At 49.6% G+C, this 25,206-nt stretch overlaps 1 protein-coding gene across 3 annotated transcripts in view; it reads right to left on the bottom strand.

Annotated features, from left to right (window-relative positions):
- CDC42BPB (CDC42 binding protein kinase beta) overlaps nucleotides 1-25,206 on the bottom strand; it is a 114,434-nt gene that overhangs the window by 57,671 nt on the left and 31,557 nt on the right. For all 3 annotated transcript variants that reach the window (XR_004045001.2, XM_030883296.2, XM_060295314.1), the window contains exons 2-4: nucleotides 12,269-12,360; nucleotides 6,077-6,160; nucleotides 1,925-2,020 (exon numbers count right to left, since the gene is read on the bottom strand). Coding sequence is in view for 2 of the 3 variants with exons in the window: in XM_030883296.2 (XP_030739156.1) it covers nucleotides 1,925-2,020; nucleotides 6,077-6,160; nucleotides 12,269-12,360 (272 nt within the window). In the remaining variant the exon portion in view is untranslated. The remainder of the gene's footprint in view (nucleotides 1-1,924; nucleotides 2,021-6,076; nucleotides 6,161-12,268; nucleotides 12,361-25,206) is intronic.

Below are 25,206 nucleotides of genomic sequence, written 5' to 3' on the forward strand. Positions count from 1 at the left end.
CCCCTGTCACATAACACAGAATCCTGACTTGAGTCGATAAGGCAACACCCTTTTAGTTACTGGTGAAACAAGTTTAATTTTTACGAAACGCCCAGTCTAGATACCCACAGTAGCAACTCTAACACAAGCGGGCTCTGTGGGGCGGGCTCCGTGTCACGGAAGACCCCTCACCCTGCTGCACCCTGAGCCCCAGCGGCACTCAGGCCGCTCACTTCCCGTCTCATTCCTCCTCACCTCCTCCCCGCAGGGCAGTGACCGCCCCTAAAAACGCCACTCGTGGGTGGCAGAGGCAGGAGCCAAACCCGGTCTTGCAGCCCCGTGTTCACGAACTAGGAAGGGCCAGGGCCCCTGCCATCCTCCTCTCCGCGGTCTTCACCGTACGTCTGACTGGGGAGCTCCCAAACTCAAGAAGACGCTCCATCACCGGAATTCCTTACCGGCTGCTCTGACTCAGAATAAGCTGGCAACACGCTACGCCGACTGCAGGGAAACTATCTGAAACAGAAAAAGCTGTCTTCCTTCTGTGCAGACCCAGACTAGCACTCCTTAGAGATTTCATTCAGTTCTTATCAAAATAGGAAGTGAACTGGAGACAGTCCACTCAACGCAGGGACACTGGTCCCAGAAGCAACGGGTTATGGAAAGATGGCCCCAAGCAGGAGGACTCTTTTCTCAGCCAGAGGGAGGGCACCGCGCACCACCTCCTGCCAGAGGGGCCCGGGCTGGGCCTGGCACAATCCCTGTACCTGTGTGATAAGCTTGGACAAATGACTTCCTCCCTCCTTGCCCCAGACCCCATTCATAAAATGGTGGAAAATCATGAATGCCTGACTCACTTGGCCACTGGGAAGAGTGACCGGGATAACCCACAGGTTGTGCTCAATAAACCCCAGCTGCCCCTTCCATCAAACACATGTGTTTTCAATCTAAATAAAGACTATAACGAACTATTTCACCTAATCCTAGACTACTGTATCCAAGGGAGTTCTCTGATGTCTGCAAGAGATTATTTTAAGATAAATAAAAGAAATCCTCCATGACTCCACTTGTAAGCAAATGCAGCCCACTACTGCGAGTGAACTTACAAGTCAGTTGTTCTCGAGAACACAGCCGAGGCCCCTGCCTTCGAGGCCCCGTGCGGCCACTGCTGGGGAAACATGCCAGCTGTGCCCCGGCCAGAGGAGCTGGGCTGAGACCGGCTTCCCTGAGGTCTGCCCAGGCCCCGTCTACCCAGAGCTCCACGGTGCGGACATTTTTAGGTTTAGGCAAACCTGGAAAGTCATTCTCAGAGTTAAAAGTCCTAACAAAGCAGTCGTGGAGTCACGCAGGCCCTGAGCCAAAAGTCTGGTGTCCCTTTCACTCCAAACTGGTTGTCTTGCATCTGTTCTACTAGGCGTCCGAGCGCAATTCTACCCACGCACGTGAATCACAAAGCTGATTAGCCTACACTGCAAGTGAGCCCCAGCTCCAATCAGAACAAACAGGTGACAAGAACAAGGGGACCAAGAGTCACCCCAAAACCTGTGTCAGCGGCTCCAGCGGGGAGGGCTGCAAACCAGCACGTGCCACCCGACCTGGCCGTCAGGGAAACGTGGCAGAAACACCCACTCGGTTAAAGGGTCAAACATTTTAAATCCCCACAGCAATTTCTTATTCTTTTAGTAATTCAAGATAGAAAATGTTTTAAACCCCCAGTTTATAATAAACCAAGAATAAAATAAGCACCTTATCTAGTGATTAGAGGAAAAAAGTCCACCTGATGATTACATGAAAACAAACCCTCAGTTTTATCTGTCAAATATACATTTAGGCAACGACAGTTCCGGTGTCTCACTCATTTTTTAGTGGCAGCACAAAGGAATCGAAACACTTCAGTGAGATGCCATTTGATAGAGTCCTTAAGTTCTTGGTGACCCACACCTACCAGGTAATTTTCATCCTGAAAGGCATAGTGCAGAGTGGTGATCCACTGACAGTCCCCATTCACCAGCACATCGCGTTCTTCCCGGAAACAAGCCGTCTGCAAAGAATTGGGGAGAAAGTCAGTCTGTGTCCATCGGGAAAGTGCCCTGCAGAGCACAGTCCCAAGCAGACAGAGGCTCTGGAGACAGTGTCCCCGGCCTTCTGGGACGCAGGGACGCAGGCGCACCGCCGCCTCCCAGTGGGGCTCCTGGCACCAGCTGAACCTCTGCTCTCTCCTGCTCCTGCAGCCCGACCCTCACCCCGGTGTACCAAGGGCCGCTGAGAACTCACCTCCCCACCTGGGGCTTGCACCCACCCTCCCACACACGCCGCTTCCAGGGCCAGCACGCCAGGTTCACCCCAGCTCACGCGTGCGTTTCAGCTACAGCTTCTGAGCTGCCCCCCATTCCAGTGTCGCCGACTTCTCGGGGTAGCCTGTGGTGTGGCTGCCCCTCATGTCCCATCCCCTCCACCCCACCCCCATCGCAGGACTACAGTTCAGGAGCCACACGGCTGGCCGGACAGGGCACAAACCTGCTTACTGATCTGAGTTACAGACCTGGGTCGGTTATTCTCAAGAAATGTGATTTATTTACAGTACACTGATGCACATGATGCTAACAGGACTCTCCTATGAAGACCCATGGCCTGCAGCACGCGGGCAGAAGGCCGTCTTTTAGGCTGCTGTGGGTTGTTGATTTTTTTTTAAGAGCTTTAATACACAGGTAGAATCTGTATTTAAAAGGAACTAGGTCTTTGGCATAATTATAATAAGATGTCCTCTTTCTTGACCACAGAAGATTTTAACTCCTCCTTGTATTTCCAACTTGCAAAGCTTAAGGAAAATGACAGCACCCCTAAGGGAGGGTTTGCACACACAGCACGGCAGCAAGCTCTCCACCTGTTCTCTCAGAGTCTCCTGGTGACCTTTAGAACTTGTTTTTCTACAAGTTTTTCTTTTCTAAACTTTTTTTTTTTTTTTTTTTTTGCGGTACGCCGGCCTCTCACTGTTGTGGCCTCTCCTTTTGCAGAGCACAGACTCCGGATGCGCAGGCTCAGCGGCCATGGCTCACGGGCCCAGCCGCTCCGCGGCATGTGGGATCTTCCCGGACCGGGGCACGAACCCGTGTCCCCTGCATCGGCAGGCGGACTCTCGACCACTGCGCCACCAGGCAAGCCCTCTTTTCTAAACTTTTAAAAAGAGTTTTTTCTTTTGAAAACGGGACTGAGGTAGATGTGTCCTATTCTCCTAACTGAAGCAGACGAGAGAACTTAACAACGTCCAGATGTGCAGAGACAAGTGGTTCTGAAACTACCATGGCCCCCAGACCACAGGCCTGGGGAAGGGGCAGCAGAAAGAAAACCTGAGTCCTGGGGCCGGGGCCAGCCCGGAAGCCCCAGTGTCTGGAACACTGTTTCCACCAGGTTCTGATCCACATCCTCAAGTGTCTACCTAACAACACTCAGCATAAAGCCCGTTCTTAAACCAGGATCGCCAGTATGGTACCCACAGAGAGGAAATGTACATACTGTTCAATAGTGTTAAGAGCAGATAAACTTTCTAATTTTTTTTTTATGACCAAAAAAATAAAGAACTAAAAGCCCAGCCCGGTCTATAAGTTATGAACTTCCATTGCCTAGTGACTTTTCTACTGCCAACTCTTGTTGAATTCATGCTTTTAAAGATGAGTTTTTGAAGTCAATATTATAAAATTAAATATTTAAAATAAGCCGACGAAGGGCTTCCCTGGTGGCGCAGCGGTTAAGAATCCACCTGCCAATGCAGGGAACACGGGTTCGAGCCCTGGTCCGGGAAGATTCCACATGCCGTGTATCCCACTAAGCCCATGTGCCACAACTTCTGCGCCTGCGCTCTAGAGCCCGTGAACCACAACTACTGAGCCCATGTGCCACAACTACTGAAGCCCACATGCCTAGAGCCTGGGCTCTGCAACAAGAGAAGCCACTGCAGTGAGAAGCCCGCGCACCACAACGAGGAGCAGCCCCTGCTCGATGCAACCAGAGAAAAGCCCACGCGCAGCAACAAAGACCCAACGTAGCCAAAAATAAATAAATAAAATAAACTTAAAAAAATAAAAATACAATACAATAAGCCCACTAAATGAAATGTGAATAAAAACATAAATTACCTTAACCAGCACTGTATCTATATTACATTTTTGTATGTATCACACACACATATACTTACAGCCCATTGTACACATTCTAGGATAATCACCATGATTAGCAGACAACCTTGGACTTGGTGCTGAGTATGCCAGTTAAATAGGTTGTATGTAACCAGATTTACATTTAAAAAGCAATATTTACTTTTCTAAAATGTACTCACTCACGGTGACATCTGGGTAAATACTAACTAGTATGATAAGGTGAGAATCACCTCTCCCTAACCTGAGGACCTCACACACACTTCACTCCAGAGGTTAACATAACAAGTCATACCATGTATGGCTCAGCTATCACCTTTCAAAAATCAATCACTCCTGTAAAAATATAAACTTCAATAGAATTTGCCGCTAGTATTTCTTTCCCCAAACACTTATTTCCTTTCCCAAACTTTCATGCAACAGTAGACGATTCCCCCGACAAGAGAACTGCTTCAGTGATTTTCCTGTGTTTGCCAACATGCCAGTGATGACATGAAGAAGGGCTGCCAGGGCCGAGGCTGCAGCACGAGGTGAGGAAGGTGAGGGGTGAGGATGGCGGGGAGGACACCAGCGGAGCCAAGAGGGACGGAGGCTCGGAAGGGGGTGGCTGAGGCCGAGTCATGGGCCACCCACATTTCGAGCCCTGGTGGCTGCAAAACTGGTGACGACTCAGTCAACCAACATGCATTTATTGAGCAATAAACAGGTGTAAGACCTTGTGCTGGGTGCCATAGCTGGAAAGAGGAAACGGGTGTAGACAGGGAAGGAGGAAAAGCCACACGCAGTGTAACATGATGAACCTGAGACGCTGGGGGCGGTGGGGAGGAATGCTGAAGCGGAAGTGCCCGGCGAGGGAGGGAAAACCTGAGCTCAGGACAGCCACGCGGCCTCAGTGAGAGGCGTGTGTACTGTCCGCACAAGGTGGCGACTGTCATCGGCAGGTAAAAATCCAGAACAAAAGAGGAAAGGGCCACCTAGAATCACAAGGAGGGTTTAGTGACAGGATGAGAGAGGCCAGAAACCACAGAAGGAATGTCGAAAGGAGGAGGTGGCCGATTCTGGAGGGGAGAGAGCCGGGCAAACAAAGGGCAGCAGCGGTGTGAGGAGGGGAACAGCGGCTTGGGTGCAGAGCGGGCACTGAGCCAATCAGAGGACAAAGGACAGTGATGGGGCAGCTCAGAAAGGACAAAGCCAGGAGGCTGATGGCAACGTGCCCTTGGAAAGGAAGGACCCTTGGCTCCAAGGTGAATGTGAAATGGAGGAACACACAGGGCGGGCAGTACAGACACTGGGAGGCAGTGGAGGTGAGTGTGGCAAGGACCAGAGGGAGAACCTGTGTCTCAGTGGGGGCTGGGCGTGGGACTGGGTAGAGCGGGGTCGGGGGCACGAAACAGCCGCCACAGGGATGGACGAAGAAGAAAGAAAAAGCGGGTCAGAGGCTGCCATGCAGCAGTCATCTACTTTTATTTATAATCTTCACTCCCCTCGAGGAGGGAATACAAAACATTTCCAAATTCAATAATTCCTTCTGCAGAGGGAGCAGAATTGAGATAAATGCCTGAAGGGTTTTGTTTTGTTTTTTGGGTTTTTTTTGGCCATGCCACAGGCATGCAGGATTCTAGTTCTCCGACCAGGGATCGAACCCTGGCCCCTTGCAGTAGAAGTGTGGAGCCTTAACCACTGGACCGCCAGGGAAGTCCCTCCATGGAGGTTTTAAACTACCCCTGCAGACACACCTGAGGGGGAGCTTGTGAGCAGGACACCTGGTAATGAGTCAACACCAAGGCAGACGGCGCTGGGAGGGGGCTGAGGTCCTGTTGACAAAGAGCGGCCTGCTCTCGTCAAGGAAGGAAGGCCCAGATGTGGTCTTACCCAGCTGGGCTTCATCACCCCTTTTCGTGCATATAAACCCCTGTTTACTTATTTATTTAATGCTCCACACTTACCTCTGCTCTTTTAAGCATCTCCCACTTGTTGAGGATTTTCATGGCATATATGCGTTCAGTGTTCTTCATTTTGACAACAGCAACCTGCCACACAAATGGGAGTTTAACAAAAATTTAGTCAACGGAACACAAAAGGTCAGCACATTTCATATAACTACAGGGAAATCTTAATTGCCTGGAAACCCTGGAAAATAACCTGTTAAGGAAAGTAGTTTTCTATGTGAATAAAGATTTGCCCTTTTAAGCATCAAAACTTGATTTTAACTACATTGCAGCTTGAATGATGTCACCTGCTCAGTCCGAAACGCTTCAGTGCTGAGCACCGGTGCACATGGGGGTCTGCTGGCCTCTACTCTGGTGTGTCTGGGGATCTTCACGGTAATGGCTTTTGAAGTTCGTCAGTGGCTCCCAAGCTGCCCTCCTGCATTCAGGGGCTCCATCCCCACTCACGCCTACCCGCCTCCACCGATGCCCATGTCCACCTCTCATGCCCACGGCCAGCCTTTGCACGTGCCCGGGCTTAACTCTGGGATCTTTTCTTCACTGGGTTGGTGAGTATCTAGGGGGGCTCTGGAATGTAACTTGGGCAAATTCACTTCTTTGTGCCTCAGTTTCTACAACTAGAATGGATAACAGCAGGACTGGCCTAAGACTGCTGTGCGGATCAAATGAGTCAACAGTTAATGTGCTCAGAATGGTTAGGCACGTAGTTATTAGCCCTTAGTGTGCTGGCTGTCAGCCATATTCTTCAAGGTACAACTCAAATGCCACCTCTTCCAGGAAGTCCTCTTGGGACTCCTGGTCTTCATCAAATTTCAAATGAACTCTTCCATTACTACCAACACCAGATGTGATGTCTGCACCATCATATGGTACATCCTACCCTATATAAAACAGTCATTCGTTGACCTAAGTCCCCTTCACAAAACCATAAGCAGTGATAATAACTTCTGAGCCGTTCTGCTGCCAATGGCAGGCGGCCACACAGCAGGGTTGGAACAAAGAGTTCTAAAAGTGAATCACTTACTTCCTTACTTTCTGAACACCACCACCACACAACAACATCGTTGAAGGGACCGTGAGAGCTGACACTCACGGACCACTTCCCATGCCCGGAGCTGTGCCAAGCAATGGCCCTGCACCCTCTCAGCTAATCGTCTCCAGAGCCCCAGATGGTGGCTACTTCTAATATCCTTACTTTACAGATGTGAAACCTGAGGCCCAGAGGGGTTAAACAACATGCCTAAGAAGCGGCAGAGGCTCATCCTCAGGTGCGTGCCTTTTGGGACTGTATTATACTGACCGTCATAATTAGATATAACCCTCCCGGAGCCTGATGGTGGCGGGCGGGGCTGGGGGTCCCCAGGACGTGCCCTGATGTGGCTCCAGAGCCTGCAGATGTTCAGAGGCATCTGCCCTCCTCTGCAGGGCTCCCAGCCAGGGCCCCCTGCCCACGAGTACACCGAGATCACGCTCCGGCCATCGCCCTCAGTCACCCCTCTCACTGCCACTCCATGGCACACCACACCTAAGCTGCTGTCTATTCGCTACGGTCTTAGAAACCACTGACCAAACTCGCTACGACTCTGAATAAATTAAAAATAAACGGTGCGTAAATAAAGGCTTTGTGGGCTCTCCGACATGTCTAAGAACAAGAATTCTGGGCACACACTTTGTCATCATGTTAGAAGTGTCTATTTCTTCCTGGGAATTAGCTATAATCCAGATAGGTGAGATATTAGAGTTAAAAAAAAAAAAGCCACATAGTAGTTACTACACAAAAGGTCTAACTTGGCAAGAATGGTAGAGTTGTTAACCTTTGAGGAAAATAATGAAATTCTGAAAATGACGAGCCTCATGAATGATCCAGATCTCGCTGGAAATGAGACGCAGAACACAGGAAATTTGATTTCTTTACAAGAGGCCTATTAGGGCACAGACCATTTCCAGAAAACACGCAAGATGGCTCTGATAAAATACGTAGAAGGAAAAAGAATGTATCTGTCCATGGAAAACACGTATCAAACCAAGAATATGTAGACAAGGACTTCCCTGGTGGCGCAGTGGTTAAGAATCTGCCTGCCAAAGCAGCACACAAGGTTTCGATTCCTGGTCCGGGAAGTTCCCACATGCTGCAGAGCAACTAAGCCCGTGCGCCACAACTACTGAAGCCCGTGCGCCTAGAGCTCGTGCTCTGCAACAAGAGAAGCCACCGCAATGAGAAGCCCGTGTACCACAATCAAGACCTAACGCAGCCAAAACAAAAGAATAAGTAGACAAGTAAAATTTAATGTAAAAAAACCAAAAACAACAAACCTTCTCTATTGTACAACGACCTATAAAAGAAATAATTTTTAGAGAATCTTGTTTGGTTTACCAGAAGCTTCTTCCTAGCCAAAAACTTAGTCTGAATTCCTTCAAAGAGAGATGATAATCCTACAAATCTCCCCAAAATTAGACACTTAAGTAAAGAAATACAAATCAAAGTAATTTTACAAAACATTAAAAAGTGATTCTGGAACACAACAATTAAGTATAATACCTGATGCCAGCCCAGATCCAGTACAAGAGGGAAAAGGTAAAACAAAGAACATCACTGGGCCAAGCTGGTATAAGACAGCAGACTGGACAAAGTGTTCTATCAGTTCTCAATTTGAGTTTATGAACTGTGGCTATGTCAAAAACCATCCCTATCAGAACAGGAACTAAAGTATTAGGGGTAGAGGGTCTTGCTTGACGTAAGCAACTTATCCACAGTGGTTCAGTAAAAATTATACACACACACACACACACACACACACACACGGAGGGAGGGAGGGAGCAAGCTCAAGGGAGAGCAGCACAGCTATAATATGATCAAGAAAATGTGATAAAATGCTAACAAAAGGGAATTTGGGTAAAGGGTTAGACTGTTTTTGAACCATTGTATTCATACAACTGTTCTGTTAATTTGAAACCGTTTCTAAACAAAGTTTTCAAAGCTTTGTTTCTTTAAGTCATTCTAGGAACAAGAGAGACGGAAGGGCACAGTGTCTGGACACACAGGCCTTGGGTCACGCAGGTGGGGTTCAAGTGGTGCCCCACAGCCCGCCCTGGGGCCAGGCCCCCCGCTCCGGGCTTGACTTCTCATCTTGCCAGTGGGCCAGCGGTGTAGCCAGTGGCCGCAAGGCTTCCAGGGGCTCGAGGCCGGGGTTGCCCGGCACGCAGTCATCTGCGGGGGGCTGCTGTCACGCCGAAAGCATAGCCCTGGGCACCGCACCCCGGTAGCTGAGGAACGAGCCTCCAGAAGGGTGCCAGGGTCTTAGGAACTTCCTGGGCCACTGTCCCCGAGACGCTGAGGGGAGGACGAAGGTGTTCTCAAAGCCACTGTGCTCCAGAAAAAAGGCAATGCCCCAGGACTCCAATCCTTGTTTGAATAATAATCTAGAAACGTTTTGCTAAACTCCGCTGAGGTAAGCGTTTCATACACTCCCCTCAAATTGGACTCCGTGAGCTCTTTCTCAGGGGCAGGGCTCTTGAGCAGCCCGTGCCGTGGCCTCAGCAGCACAGGTACACACACCTGTGCACCAAGGCGGGGGCGCACACAGACTCTCACCCTTCCCTGGCCTGCCATTCAATCAGAACTGTATGTGAAGAACACCCTGGACGCAACAATGATTAAGGGTATCCTCACTTCTGTGACCCACTTGGTGCTGTCAGAGACAGAGAGGCTGCAGTTGGCTGCATTTCAGGTACGTGATTACGAGACTATCCCAGGGAGGCAGCGCGGTGGCGGCAATACAAGCCACAGAGCCCGGAATTCTAGTGGCAGGAAGGCTGGCGCTCGTGTGCAGGGGACCCAGAATGGCCACGGGGCCAGAGCAGTTGGGCAAGGAGGGCTGGCGTGCTGAGCGCAGGCCACAGGGCCCAGGGAGAGATGATGGAGGGAGAGGGGGGAGGGAATGCACAAAGCAGCTGCTAAAGCCTGGAGAGGGAGCAAAGGCAAAGGGGGGGCTCCGAGAACACGTTCTCTTCATGTGGGAAGAGCTAAAAAGTGATCGATGTTATCTTCTTTAAACTCAGGAACTGAGTTTCACATCAAGTCCTTTGGCAAAGAAGAGCACTAAAAGTAACCGCCGGCTGTTCTGACACAACAACGCTCTCTCCTGTGCTTTCTTTTTTCCTCCCAAAGGCCGCCCGGCTCCTGCCCTGGAGTCTCTCCCTGCCCCTGGCCCCCAACACCCTAACGGGCTCGCTGTCACTGCGGAGCTCCGCATGGGCCTGGGCCTTGCTCGGCGCTGTGTCCAGCAGCCCGGCACAACTCCTGGTACAAGGGGGCCGGTCGGTGAAAGCATATAGCGAATTGAATTGGGTTTAGCTTTCAAAGTCTTTCTCTTTCTTCTCACTGAGCAACAACAAAAACCCTCCCTTACCTCATCACATCGTAACTAGAGCTCAGAGATCTGTTATTTCTATGCAGAACTCAATTTTTTCCCTGTTGGCGGCCATCGGGAGAGTGGCCACCTGGGGAAGGGTGGGGCTTACAGGAGGTGGAGGCTCTGGAAAGAAACAGGAAGGAACTTTCTAGGGAATAGAAATGCTCTATATAGACTGGGGTGCTGCTTACACAGGTGTAGACATCTGTCATAACTCAAACCATACACCTAGATCTGTGCGTTTTACATGTAAGTATACCTTAATATTTAAAAACAAAAACCCGGGCTTCCCTGGTGGTGCAGTGGTTGAGAGTCCGCCTGCCGATGCAGGGGACATGGGTTCGTGCCCCGGTCTGGGAAGATCCCACATGCCGCGGAGCGGCTGGGCCCGTGAGCCATGGCCGCTGAGCCCGCGTGTCCGGAGGCTGTGCTCCGCAACAGGACAGGCCACAACAGTGAGAGGCCCGCGTACCGGAAAAAACCCCAACAACCTCCCTATCCCGTCCCAGCCCAGAGCTGAATCCGGTCGGGGAGTCCTGGATCCAGGGTCATTCCGAGGTCAGCCTGGGAGGAGATGCCGTCCCAGCAGACAAGGCTGCCACCAAAGCAGCCCCCCCGGGGCGCTACTTCCCCTCTACCCACTCCTTGGTGAGATTCGCTCTTAGGAGTGGGCTGGGGAAGGGGTGGGTATGAAGACCAGGCTGCGTGAGGGAGAGGAGGGTATGAGGACGAGAGACGGGGCTCGCCACAGAGCGTGGGGCTGGGGTCTGATCTGAGGCCAGGGCAGTTTCCAAGGAAGAAATGAGGGAACAACACACAACCGCCCACATTCACTCAGGCAGGCCAGAGCTTTCTCACTCGAGTATTTTGAAAGCATTTTCGTAGGAATGTTTTCTTTTGGTGTATTCTACTGAAGCCCTGCAAATAAAGCAGGGCTGTCATCAGGTGCTGGTAGCAGAAGAGTCACCAAAAATACTGAGATGTTTTCAAAGACAGATCACAGGCCTGGTTTCCACTCATGAGCTACTTCAGAACAAAGCAGCTATCTTGTTAAATTCCTGCTTTGCTTTTTTCCACGTATATTTTGCCCAATATGAAGTGTACACCGTGCACAACAAATGCTGTCTCCCACTCTGCAGCACTTTAGAGTCACGTCCAGCAGGGCTGTGTTGGACAGAGCACACGCGCTGCTGGACATGACACAGAGCATCTCATTAACCCACACGCGCAGCTCCGCAGCCTGGGAGTGCCACAGGCCAAACCTAAGGAGAGGAGTTAATGTAGTTCAGTTAAGCGCCTGTAAACACACCCGGCGGGCTGGGCCGGAGCCGGCAGGAGGGACAGCAGCTCCAGGCGGAGCTGGGGGGAGCTGCAGGGCGGGTCACCCGGTGCACAAGCTGTTCTCCTCCAAACACGGGGCGGGACTCACAATCGCATGAGGACTGTAGGCAAGCTACGAACGATGAGCACCACTCTGATGCGACCCTTCTTGTATTTTTTTGAAAACCGCTGCCAACACTTTTTTTTGACTGACAAACGGATGTTTTAAAAAACTTATCTGTCAGAAAGAACCATTTTGGTCAAGACAATTTTCAGGGTAATTCACCAGTCACCAGCTTTTGTTTTTTCTCTCCTTAACGCTATCTTTCAGATTTTATCCACCAAGAACTCTCCAAATGATACCAATAATTACCTCGTCCCAAAATCAATGTACAGGACCCTAAAACTGCTAGATGGGAGCTGCTAGGCAAAATGAACAAAAATAAGTTTATCTTACCTCACCAAAAGCACCTCTTCCGATTACTTTAATTATTTCGAAGTCTTCTCGATGAAGTTGCATTTCCTTCACCAGTTGTGTAAATGGTTTAGCTACAAATTTAAAAAAGTAAAATTAACAACTTACTCTAAAAAGTTGACAATAGATAAAAATTTAATTGATTGGGGCATTCCATTAAGTTATACTTTCTTTAGAAAATACTTTTTAAATGAATGAATACTTTTCAAGACACTTAACATCTGTAAAGTCATTAACATTTGGAAAGTCGGTATTTATGCCCAATTAATGTGGATGTTCATACTGGCACCTGTATTTCAATATCTGTTATAACAAATACCATCACAACAAAGATCCCCTAGAAAAATCCTGAAAGCTGAGCTCTCCCCACTGGGCACCCGTCTGCTCTGCAGGGCGGCACAGGCACCGGCTCACCAGGTCCGTGAGTTCTGGGCACCACCTGCCGGCTCTCAGGGCCACAGGGCAGCTGGGGGCGGGACACAAGGCGTTCTCGGCGACAACGGGCAACCACCCTTGAGAGACGCGCGGAGCCCCTGACGGTAACGGGGGCCGGGCTGGGAGCAGCATCTGACACCGCTCCCACGAGGTCAGCACACACGTTCTTGAAATTCATTCCATGACCATCCACATTTTAGGAAGAAGAAAACTAAGCCAACTTTTCTGTGGAAAGTGGACTGGGTTGGACAGTGTCTCCCCAAAACCTGTGAATGCGACCTGATTTGGAAGTGGGGTCTCTGCAGATGTAATCAAGTTAGGACGAAGTCACAAACAGGAATGGGGTGGGCTCTAAGTCCAGCATGACTGGCGTCTGCGTAAAAGTGAGAGATCTGGATCAGAGACACAGAGAGGGGAACAGTCACGCGAAGATGGGGGCACGGATTCGAGTGATTCGGTTACAAGCAAGGAGCGCCAAAGACTGCTGCCACCACCAAAGGCTCAAAGAGACAGGGACAGACTCCATCCAGAGCCTTCAGGAGGGGCATGGCCCTGCTGACACCCTCAGGGACAGACTCTGTCCAGAGCCTTCAGGAGGGGCATGGCCCTGCTGACACCTCGACTCTGGACTTCTGGCCTCAAGAACTGTGAGAGAGAAGAAAAGTCTCTGCGACCTTACGCCCTCAGTTGGTGGTAATTAGTCACAGCAGCCCCAGGACCAGAAGCCCCGTGCTGTGAGACTCCAGCAGCACCCGCGCGCTGGCCACCCGCGCTCCGTCTAGCAGCCGCTCCGCTACATCTCCTACACCTTCCTCCTCTTTTCACCTTCAGATCTAAATCCCTATGTTTATGCCAACTTTTATTTGTTCTCTACGGATCTTTTTCAAATCCTCCACGATGACAGCTTCACAACATTCCCGTGGCGGGGGCGGGGGAATCGGGCAAAATGTACCAGGGCTCTTTCTGTGTTGTTTCTTATAACTACACGTGCATCTACAATTATCTCCCCCCAAACCTGCAATCTGGTACTTTCTGGGCTTCTAACTGAGCTCCATATTATGAATCTAACTCCAAATTTTTTTTTCTTAAATAGTTGCTTAGTACCACCAAGGTTTGACCACCATGGTTCACTGATCCAAGGAGCAAAAGCCAGAGCACCTATTAACAGGCACCAAGAACGGTAAATACCCATTGGCACAGAGATTAGGGAACAGAACACACAGGCCCTGAATTATTTAGGGCGGGGGGGGGGGAGCCAGGCTAAAGAAAACCCTTGAGCTAGAACTTAAAGGTCACTTATGGTTCACCTTTCTTCCAAATATCACCTAAAATACCCATTCCCAAAAATCCTCATGGAAATACACTCTAAACAGCCCCTGGAGCTCACAATCTCTCTTGGCATCTTCTGGGGGAACCAAACGGTACCTTCCACTTTACTGTGAAGAAACACAACCCCAACAAACCACCCCCAGGCCAGCGAGGGTGGGAAGGAGATGGTGCCGCTCTGCCCACCTGTGGAGGACCCACGCCACAGTCACACTTGCTACACTGCCGAAACACTCACTCTGGCAGGGGTTCAACACAGCATTCTGGACGCTTCTACAAAAACCCCAAAGATTCACAAAACCTGCTGGCCAGTGTTTTAAACGTGCAAATGAAACAGCAATTTCCATGGAAATTAAAGAAAATTCCACCCATAATTGTGCCATGAACCACTTTAACTTCACATGTTCCCATTCCAGCCCCTGACCGTAGACACGGTCAATGTTTATATAGCCATTTTTGTGTATTCTGCTTTTATCTCATTTCTTACATTTTTCATGTTTCTATACCACTCAACTAACATTTTAACAGTTGCATAATATTTCACTAAGTTGACACACCAACAATTTATAATTGTGTCTACTGAATGGAGAGGTTAAATTTTTTTAAAATTATTTTCTTATGGTGAATAAATCTGCAATGAACTTTTCATGCACACAGATTTTTTACTATTTTAAATTAATTTTGAGGGTGAAACTCCAGGACTCTCCAAAGGGCACTAACATTCTATCTGGTTCCTAACCTGCCTTCCAAGCTGCATCTCCTGAGTCACACCCCCCTCACAGCCACACACCGACATCTCGACATCTCCTCTTCCTTTGAAATCAGCAGTTCTTTGATGCCTGTGAGGCGGTGTTCTCCCATATCCGGCTGTGCCCTGTGATGTTAATTATCCATTCATGACACTTGCTCATTAATCACATCTTGATGTTTTTTAATCAACTGTGTAAGAGCTTTACTTTGGCTCTCTTACACGTAACAGCTGTAAACACTACTCCTCCATTCTGTTGCCTCTTTTCATCTGAACTATGCTATTTTTATTTTATAGCAATTATTACTTCCAATAAAAGTATCATTTTTAATAAAATCAAATTCATTTTTCCTTTGTCATTTTCTTACTAAGGCTTAGAAAGTCATGACTCGTTACCAATCTGACTGTCAATCCTATTTTTGGTCAAACGGCTTTTTAAAATAGTCAACCCATTATTCATCTGCTGTTTAGAGTATGTTGGAGCACGGTGTGAAGTGTTTATCTTATTTCTAGTGGTAGCGATCTGTGTGTATGTAAGTGGTCCAACGATACGCTATCCAGTTCTGTTTACTCCTGCCCTACTTGGCAGGAGGAGGCCCAGGGAAAAGCCCTGGCTTCCTTCCATTCAGGAGTCAAGTCCTAAGTGGGACACCTGGTCGCCATGCCATCTTAGGAAAGTCATCTGCTCCTCTGTGACTAAATTTTCTTATCCCTAAAATAGGCAAAAAGTCCCTCCTCCCACCTCAGTGAGGGCTGAGGCAGAGAAGCGCGAAGTCCCTTGTGGCGGATGAGACCTGGCTAGCTTCCTCTTCATCTTTTCTTTCCACATCAACTGTCTTACCTGATGTTCCTCGACAAGTTTTCCTCTTACTCTTTTTATAGAACCTGTTTCTGTCGCTTATGCATTTTACACAGCCCTGTACAATTTCCCTGAAATGTATGAACACGGATTTATCAGGGGCAGGTCTGATAAACGGGGGAAGAACTATGGACCCACCCCAATGAAAGCTTGGAAAGACAAAGAAAGTAAGTCAAGCAACAGGAGATCAACTACGTGAACAAAACCTCATGTTTAAAAGTAGAGGGCACTAAAGAGGAGCCAGAAGGGAAGCATTAGCCTTGAAAAATGTTAAATATTTTCAAACAGTTCTGAGGACACAGTAAAAATACTGTAGCGCTATGTAAAAATCATTAAGATTGCATTAGCTAGAACCAGAATAGAGAATTAAATCACAGCAGCAGACCACCCTGCGAACCACACAAGTACTGAGAGGCCATGAAATCACTCTGACAGGAAGGACTTACACCCATGAAAAGGAGAAAGAGTGACATTTCAAATGGGGTGTCAATCAGTGTCAACACAAGAACAAGGTGACCCCACCATACGGACTGGGTAGAGTCAACAGACAGAAACCACACCAGTTATCTGAAGAAAATGTAACAGAAAGGACTGTTACCTAGGTAACCAAGAAAGTTGAAAGGGGGTATTTCCCTGGCGGTCCGGTGGTTAAGACTTCGCCTTCCAATGCAGGGGGTGAGGGTTCGATTTCTGGTCGACCCCCCCGGTCAGGAAGCTAGGATCCCACATGCCCAGCGGCCAAAAGACCAAAACGTAAAACAGAAGCAATACTGTAAGAAATTCAATACAGACTTAAAAAAAAAAAAAGTTAAAAGGGAGCACTGGATTATCATGAGACAGCAGGTGCAAGAAGCAAATGCTAGGCTTAGGATTGGGGAACCAAAGGCAGAAGCTGGGATTTGTGAAACCTGGGGAAGGGCCCCGCCCAGCTGAAACTCTGAGGCTCGGCTGGTTTACTGGGGTCTCTAAGCACAAAGGCTGCGACCTAAGGGCTGGGACGCAGGGAGCTGAGAGGGGCACTCGCCAGCTGATGCTGGGGTCTCTGCAAGTGTGGGAAAATGCCCAAACCGGGACCAGCTGCCCACTACCAGAAGACACTTCCTGCCAGGAGGAGGCTGGCTGCTAAGGTGCCACAGAGGAGGGAAGCTGGCAGGAAGCTGCAAGGCCCACCCCCCCATACACCCCCACACACACCTGCCTTCCTCTAGCACCTCCTTTAGGCAGAGCCCAACGGGAACAGGGGTCGGAGCCCAAACTGGGTGACGCTGGGGTAAGGAGGACGTCCGTCGGGGACAGGAGATTGTTACATACAGAAGGACTGATCACATCAGTAAACAGGTTCAGGATAACGGGGGCCAGCTTCCTCACTGTCAGAAAAGGGAGTTACGAAAAAGGGAGAACAGACCCTACAGCACTGAATTAGAAGTGAAGGCATCAGTGTGAGCTCGTGGTTTTCAGTATGTGGACGCAGAAAAGATGCAGACATAAGTGGGTGTGTACATACATATGGAAGCCCTAGCTCTGCCTCTGGAGAGGGCCAGGAGGCGGCAACACCCCAGCAGCAAGAAGCATCACTAGTGACAGATCTTGGTTTCTAAATACCATTCTCCAGCTAAGGGACCAGGACACCTCCATCAAGTCCAGAGGTGGGTCAGGAAAGCGCAGGTCAGCCTGGAACATCTTCTTGTGCCCGAAAATAAGGAAGCGCTCAAAGAATGGGAGTGAGGGCTTCTCTGGTGGTGCAGTGGCTGAGAGTCTGCCTGCTGATGCAGGGGACACGGGTTCATGCCCCGGTCTGGGAAGATCCCACGTGCCGCGGAGCGGCTGGGCCCGTGAGCCATGGCCACTGAGCCTGCGCGACCAGAGCCTGTGCTCCTCAACAGGAGAGGCCACAACAGTGAGAGGCCCGCATACCGCAAAAAAATAAATAAATAAAATAAAAAGAATGGGAGTGAATCAAATTAAATACGGATAGTCACAGATTATCCAGCCCACTAAACAAAATCAGGAGTACACACTGATATTAAATAAATCAATATTAAAATATCTGATGAGAAATGGGATATTTACATAGCTTCAAAGTACATCCAAACGAAATACTTGTTGATCAAACAGAGGAAACAGTGCCTTCGCAGTGCAGTCTGGCAGACGTTACCTAAACCAAGAGATCAGAGTGATGTGATCAGGGTGAGACTGTGTGCCACCCCAAAGGACGCAATGAGAAAAACACAGTGTCACCTCTGTGATTTTCCTGGCAAAGTTATAAAAGCTGAATTTAATCATGAGGAAACGGGAGGAAAACCTGAATTGAAGAGATATTCTACAAAATGACTGGCCCGCAACGGTTTCAGTCATGAAAGTCAGGAGAGGCCAGAGTCCCCACAGAAGGGAGAGAGGAAGACAGCACGGAAGTCAAGTGAGCGTTGGTTCTCAGGCTCCTCTGCTACGAGAGAACAGCAGACTGGGGCTGGGGTGATCCCTTGCTAACTCTGTGTCAATGTCATATTCCTGACTTGGGGCTAGAGACCAGCCGGGGCTGCAGGAAATACACACCAAACTTTCAGCAGGGAGGGGGACCATGCAGGCAACTTACTCTCAGCTCCTCGAGGCACTTCTTTATACTGATATTTGCAACTTCTCTGTAAGTTTGAACCTGTTTCCAAACAAGTTTTTAACCTCTTTTTAAAGATCATCTGTCGCTATTTGGAAAGCAGGCCATGAGGGCAAGCGTGGAAGGAGAGCTGGGGGACGCTGCTTCCCACAGGAGGTAAGCGGGGCTCGGGGTGTCGGGCCTGGAGCCCCGAGGAGGCCGCGTCCGGTTTCCCTCTGGAGGCGCAGTCGCCTGCGACGTGGGTGAAGCAAGAGGAGACTCCAGGATGACTGCTGGGTTTCCAGCCTGGGCAACGTGATGAGTGGGTGCCACTTACTCACGTGGAAAGACCCAGGGATGATCAGGTGGGGAAGGAGACACTTCACAGTTACTGCTGCAGAGCCTGAGACAGGGAACAGACCAAACTGATTTTTCTCACAAGATTCTACTGCTGTTTCACGTTTTCAAAAAAGTAGCCCTTCAGAACAGCCAGCTGACCTGGGGGTGGGTGGGAGGGGAGAACCAGTCTCTGTGGCTAGGAAATTGGAGCTAGAGCTTACTGGGAGGAAGCAGGGCAGTAGCACTTGAAAAGCATAAATGCTCCTCCACTAAGCCCAGAGCTTGCAATGCTCCTCAGAATACAAAATGTTATCAGCAAAATTTTATGAATTATATCCACTGGGGTGCAACACAGCTTGTCATGCACTCTTAAAACATTCAGGATGCAAAGCAAAACCACAGCAACCAAAACACCATTAGGGATTCATTTTAAACATCATTTATATTAAGATTAGAAGACAGACATTATGGGTAGCTTGAAGAAAACAGATCAGCTGTAATGCTTAAAATAACGTTTGCTTTTCATGGTGATAATGAACTGGTAGTTTCGGAAGTAAGACAACATCACTATTCTAAATTTTAGAAAGAGTAAAATGACCTCTCCTTCCCATGCCCTCAACAAAAGCTGCCGAGTCAGCAAACACTGACTGGGCCCCCAAGTGCGCCAGCACCGGGACGCTACGCTGAGGACAGACGGGCACTGCCGCCCTCCGGCTCAGAGAAGCGGGCACAGGCCGACTGGCTGGCCCTGCGGGGCTCTGCACTCCAGCGACTGCCGGGGTTGACACCCACTTGGAGTCCTGCACCACACACCCCCTGACCTGCAGCTGCAGCCTCAGACCACTCCCCAAGCCCCCAGCCCCATCCTCGTCCCTTCGACGCAGACCACCATCGCTCCCCTGCTCCTGCAGCTGGCCTCCTGCACCCACTCGCCGCCTCTCCAGCCCTCCAGCCCCACGGCACCATCTCCTCTAAAACCAACACAATCCCATCACTCCCCTGCTGACGATTCCTCAAGTTTCGCATGGCTCTTCGATAGCATCTAAATGCTCACAGAGCTTGCTGCATGTCTGGGTCCTGCCTGCCTCCCCCTACCCCGCGTCGCCCCTGTGCTCCCCTCAATCCCACCACACCTGTCTTTCAGCTATGCAGGCCCTCGCTCAACCCTGGGTGGAATAGCACCCCCCCCGCCCCCATCTCCCCCACCATCTGCTACTGTCCTCGGGGTCCCTGGCTCCAGCCAGGTGACTAGGTCAGGAGCCTGCTAGCCTTCTGATAAGTGAGCCTCGCACGTGTATTTGCTCACTGCCATCTTCCCCGCTGGACTGGAGGGCCCAGGAAGGCACGGTCTACCTCCACCTGGTAAACCGCTGCCCCGCAAGCCCCGACACAAACAGGGAACACAAAAGGGAACGCAGTAAGCACAGCTGACTCAACAACCATCCTCAACCACCAGTCATCAGGAAAGGTTACTTTCTCCACTGGGAGGGCTTTTATTTTTTTCTAAGGTAAGAATATATTCAAAAACTTGGGTTATTTCCCACCAAAAGAAGACTGAATAAAGCTTTAGCCCTTTGATAGCTAAACTTTAATTAGGAGAAAAATTTTCCTAATCTCTTCATTCTTCTACAACCCAAGACTGTCCCCTATAAAATTTCTCTTGATGCCCTAAAAGGCAATGAATCAATCAACCAATCAAGGGCAACCACCTGCAAGTATGAGGTCCCAACTGCAAGGGAAAACTGGGAGCCCAGTGTTCCCTTTAAACAGGAAAAAGCTTTGCCAGGAAGGACTGGGGGTGGAGGGAGGATCTCCAGCTGAAAGTGACTGAAAACAGTTGTGAAAGGAGAAACTGACTGCTCCCCCCCACCTTTGGTTTGTTTATCAAGAGAGGAAATAAGATCAGACAGGCTGGAAGGAGTGCCCGGGAGGGGCCCTGTCAGGAAAGAGGACTGTGTCACAGGGCAGCAGCCCAAGGGCAGCGGGAAGCCTGCTCAGCCCGCCCCGCTCTGCCTGTGCCCTGCGTGGCCTCCCCCTCCCCCCCGAACCTGGGCGTCACCCAGCCTCTCTCCTGACATGGCCTCAGCCCCTTGGCAATCACACATGGAGAACTGGAAACGGTCTTTCAGATTATCCAGTCCAAACAGTACATTTACTAATGAGGAAATGGGAGCCCAACGGCCAAATGACATGCAGAGGACACGAGGGGCAACTCTCCTCCCTCCGGAGTGAACAGCAGCTCCGATCCTGGGAAGTTCCCCCCGCCCCCCCATGATGGAGACCCTCTGCTGCCTGTAGCAACTACCCCCCACCCCCCTCTGGCTGGGTACAGTGACGGGCAGCTCTGCAAGGCGTCTCGTGTAGGGGAGGAGAGGCCGGCACAGCACCCCAAGGACCCGGGAGTGTGGCCACAGGCAGGACAATAAAGCAGACAGACATGAACTCAGCCCCTGCTGAGCACCCACGGCATGAACTCCCCACGGGCCCGGGAATACAGGGCAAGGGCCAGGTCTTGATCCAGCACGTGGCAGGAAAAGCAAACACTTCCACCAGTCCCAGCTTTGAAGGAGTTCATAGTTCAAAAATGGCTTGAAATCTGTTCTCACAGTTCAGATCGCTGATACACCTATGGAAGAATAACACCTACCATAAAGTTTTTGAAAAATGTGCTTAAATTACATTAAATGGGTTTTACTTGTTTTAATAATTAAGATTTTTTGTTAAATGACAGAATACGATCCTTCATAGGGAGCCCGTCACAAATCTTTCTCAATATGAATCAGTTTGAGAAAGCTGAATCTTCCAAGAAGCCCTATTAACTCCCAAATAAAGTTCTCCAAGTACGAACTCTTCCACATAAGCTGATAATCAGGAACTATAATGCTGTGAAGTGAACAAACACTGATTTTAACTTAATGAGATTTAAGATTTTAGAGGACTGAAAAGGAAGCCCTTATATGTGTATGTATAGCTGATTCACTTTGTTATAAAGCAGAAACTAACACACCATTGTAAAGCAATTATACTCCAATAAAGATGTTAAAAAAAAAAACAAAGACAGAAAGAAAAGGAAGCCCTTTAATACTGTGACTCAGAAGACAAGTAAGGTTCAGACTGAGTCAGTGAAAATCTGAGAAGCTGGGGTGGGGAACGGGTGAGGAGGCTGTACTGAGTCAACAGTAAACCAGGAGAAGTCTCATTCCAACAGCCTGCTGTCACATGAAGGCGGTTAACCTTCCTAGACCCCGCGTGGGGACGGAGCCAGGGGTCAGTCACGTGTTCCTTCATCTTTGCCTCCACTCCATAGTTGATCGATTGCTTTTCTCAATTCCTTTTCATTTGGTCCATCTTGCTTTGTCATTACTGAAATAAAATCCTATTGCCTCACTACCGGGTATCACTTAGAACTGTCTGCCTTCCTGCCTGAGAGTGGCACGTCCCACTTGAAGCCTCTGATCAAGAAGGTAGTGATCCAGAGACAGCGGGTCTCCCCCACAAGCTGCCGTGGCACTGCCCTTTGGGATTCCTTTGTCAAAGCAAAGAACCTGTGTAAAGTGAGTGACCTTCACAGCACACGTCTCTTTTCTAAAGCCAATTCCCGGGGCTTCCCTGGTGGCGCAGTGGTTACGAATCCGCCTGCCAATGCAGGGGACACGGGTTCAATCCCTGGTCCGGGAAGATCCCACATACCGCGGAGCAACTAAGCCCGTGTGCCACAACTACTGAGCCTGAGCTCTAGAGCCCGCAAGCCACAACAAGAGAAGCCACTGCAGTGAGAAGCTCGCTCACCACAACTAGAGAAAGCCCGAACGCAGCAACGAAGACCCAATGCAGCCAGAATAATAATAATAATAAATAATAAAAGAAAGCCAACTCCCTTGCTAATGTGAATACAAATATATGTTTTGTTAAAAAAAGAAAAAAAAAAACCCAGTGTACAATAGCACAATAGGAAAGAGCCAACACCGTCACATCCAGATTTCCCGCTACCCAAAGTACAGTGCTCCAAGGAAACCTTTCCTAAGCCAAACTGGAGTAAAGCAGTCACCTTAGGATAGACACATCTTTCTAACTGACGCACAGGGACAAAGCAGAGATGCTCTCAGACACAGTGCACAGCTCTGGGGAGATGCCGAGTGTGGTTCCCGGGGAGGGAGCCTGGCGGGGGCCCCTGTCACTGCTGAGGGTGATGCCGCTATAATGGCACTCAGCAAAATAAACACTGACCGGTATTTTCACTCTTTGTCTTTTTTCCTAAAAGTGGAAATCGTCCTAGGATTTCTCTTGGTTGTCAAAAACAGGTAGGTCTTTCATAAAAGCGAAGTGGCAGAAACCTAATTTTTGATGAGCAGGGGATACCTGTATACAAGTCACAAACATGCAATACAAGCACAAACAGATGACAACATTATGCCCTGATGTTCACAGCAACGAGACAGCTAGCCTCCAGGCCATTTCTTCTGTGCGTCACAGAGACGTCCTACATATGTATATTCTAAATTTAAGAAAAAGAAAAATCAAGGGTACAGCATGAATACTGGTTAGCAAACTGGCAGGGGAGGGACAAAGCTCCCCCAGGATCACTGTCCCGTTACTCAGCAGAAGGCACACTCGCATAGCCAGGTCCCCGTGTTAAGCCCACACACCCCCAGGCCACTGCGCGAGCCTGGCAGATTTCCCTGGCACCTCCAAGGCTGTCTCCTCACCCGCTGACTGAGCGTAACAGTGTTCCTCCAAGAAGTCACCGGCGGAGTACTAAATTAGATAGGCCCCATAAAGCTTTGAGCACCGTGCCCAGCATACAGTAAGTTCTCATTACACGGGAGCTACTGTCATTGTTACTGGATGACACTGTTTTCTAATCAGTTATTTATAAGTCATATTTAACAAGTAAACTATACCACCCCAAATTATCCTAGAATCCAGCTAAATTACCAACCAAGAAGGTACACTTGTTACAAACAAGCTCTACTGAGCAGGTTACACATAGACGACACCTGGGTAGCACTTAGTAACTTCCACTGAGTAGCCCTGTAAACCAAGCACCCCAAAAAGGGCCCCGTGCAGCCCGGGAGGAGGGTCTCTTCTGAGGAGGGTGTAACATAACCCACGAGCACGCCTTCCACAGCAGGGCTGCTCCTGGACCTGCTACATTAGTGGAGGGAGGGAAATTTTACCTGCAAGGTCCAGACCACCCCACAGTTTCCATTCTGCCTGCCCCATCCCTGGTGAATAAGCCATCACTGACCCTCCACTTTAACCAGCATTTCTACTGCTTCCCCCTCGCACCAGAGAGCAGCTGTGACTCGTGGAAGGCGTGGAACAGCGTTCTGACTGTTGTGATGACCTTCACGTTTCCACACACACGGCTACTTTTCTTCAGTGATGCCCCGCTTAAGAACTTCTTTATAAAGGTGAAACACAAAGGGTCAACTCAAGTGAAATTTCTGCCTGAGGCAGAGACTGTGATAGGCCCCCTCGGGCCAGGCCTTTAAGCTGCCTGCCCTCTGCTTCCCCAACTTGCCCAAAGGCTCGTCACTAATTACAGTACAGTGACTGGCAAAACACATGAGCTGAAGACACGCCTGAAGGACCACCATCAGATGTATCACCCTATTGCTTCTGGAGAAAATGGGACAAAAACCTTTTTTTTTTCTTTTTTTTTTTTTGCGGTACGCGGGCCTCTCACTGCTGTGGCCTCTCCCGTTGCAGAGCACAGGCTCCGGACGTGCAGGCTCAGCGGCCATGGCTCACGGGCCCAGCTGCTCTGCGGCATGTGGGATCTTCCCGGACTGGGGCACGAACCTGTGTCCCCTGCATCGGCAGGCGGACTCTCAACCACTGCGCCACCAGGGAAGCCCAGGACAAAAACCTTTTAAGAGATTCATATTTTTTCTGTAGTAAGTAGAATTTTTGATGTAAGAGTTTTAGTTCTCTTTGTTTTGTCTGACCTCATTTTAATATGACAGGTAGAGGGTAAAGTCTACGCGGAGTGTGAATGTGGAACAGTAACTCACTGATATAGAGCATTTCCTAGTGTGTCCGCTGCTGAACCCAGCATTCGAGTGGCCACCAACAACAGGCCCTGAGTCTGCACCAGACATGAGCTACTCCTGCCATCCCCCCCAGCGCCAGCCGCCCTGCAAGCTCGGCGGCATTACCCCCATCCTACGAGTGAGAAAACTGGAGCTGCACCCTGACCTTAGAGCTTCTTGAACCCAAAGCTGGCGTGGTGCCTCAGGCCTGTGTCTTCTCAGGGCACTGGGTCAGGTTTCTGGGACTGGTGGGGAATGCTGTCTCACCTTTCCGCGAGCAGCTTAGAAAGTGCTAAGGGCTCGTCAGAAGGGCCAGTTCTAGTCATCTTCCCGTAAGAGGTCATCTAAGCTACCGTGCTGCTTTGGGATTACACTAGCAAGACAGATATAAGGGGGGAAACGTTTTAGGTTTTTGTTACCCTCTAATGTACCCCATTCCAGAATTTAACCCAAAAAATGTTCGTCATTTAACAGAATCAGGGACATAGACAATAGACGGGCGGTTACCAAAGGGGAGGGGGGAGGGAGAGGGATGGACCGGGAGTTGGGATTAGCAGATGCAAACTGGTACATATAGAATGGATAAAC

This window comes from Globicephala melas, chromosome 2, assembly GCF_963455315.2.
Source record: "Globicephala melas chromosome 2, mGloMel1.2, whole genome shotgun sequence".
Taxonomy (NCBI): domain Eukaryota; kingdom Metazoa; phylum Chordata; class Mammalia; order Artiodactyla; family Delphinidae; genus Globicephala; species Globicephala melas.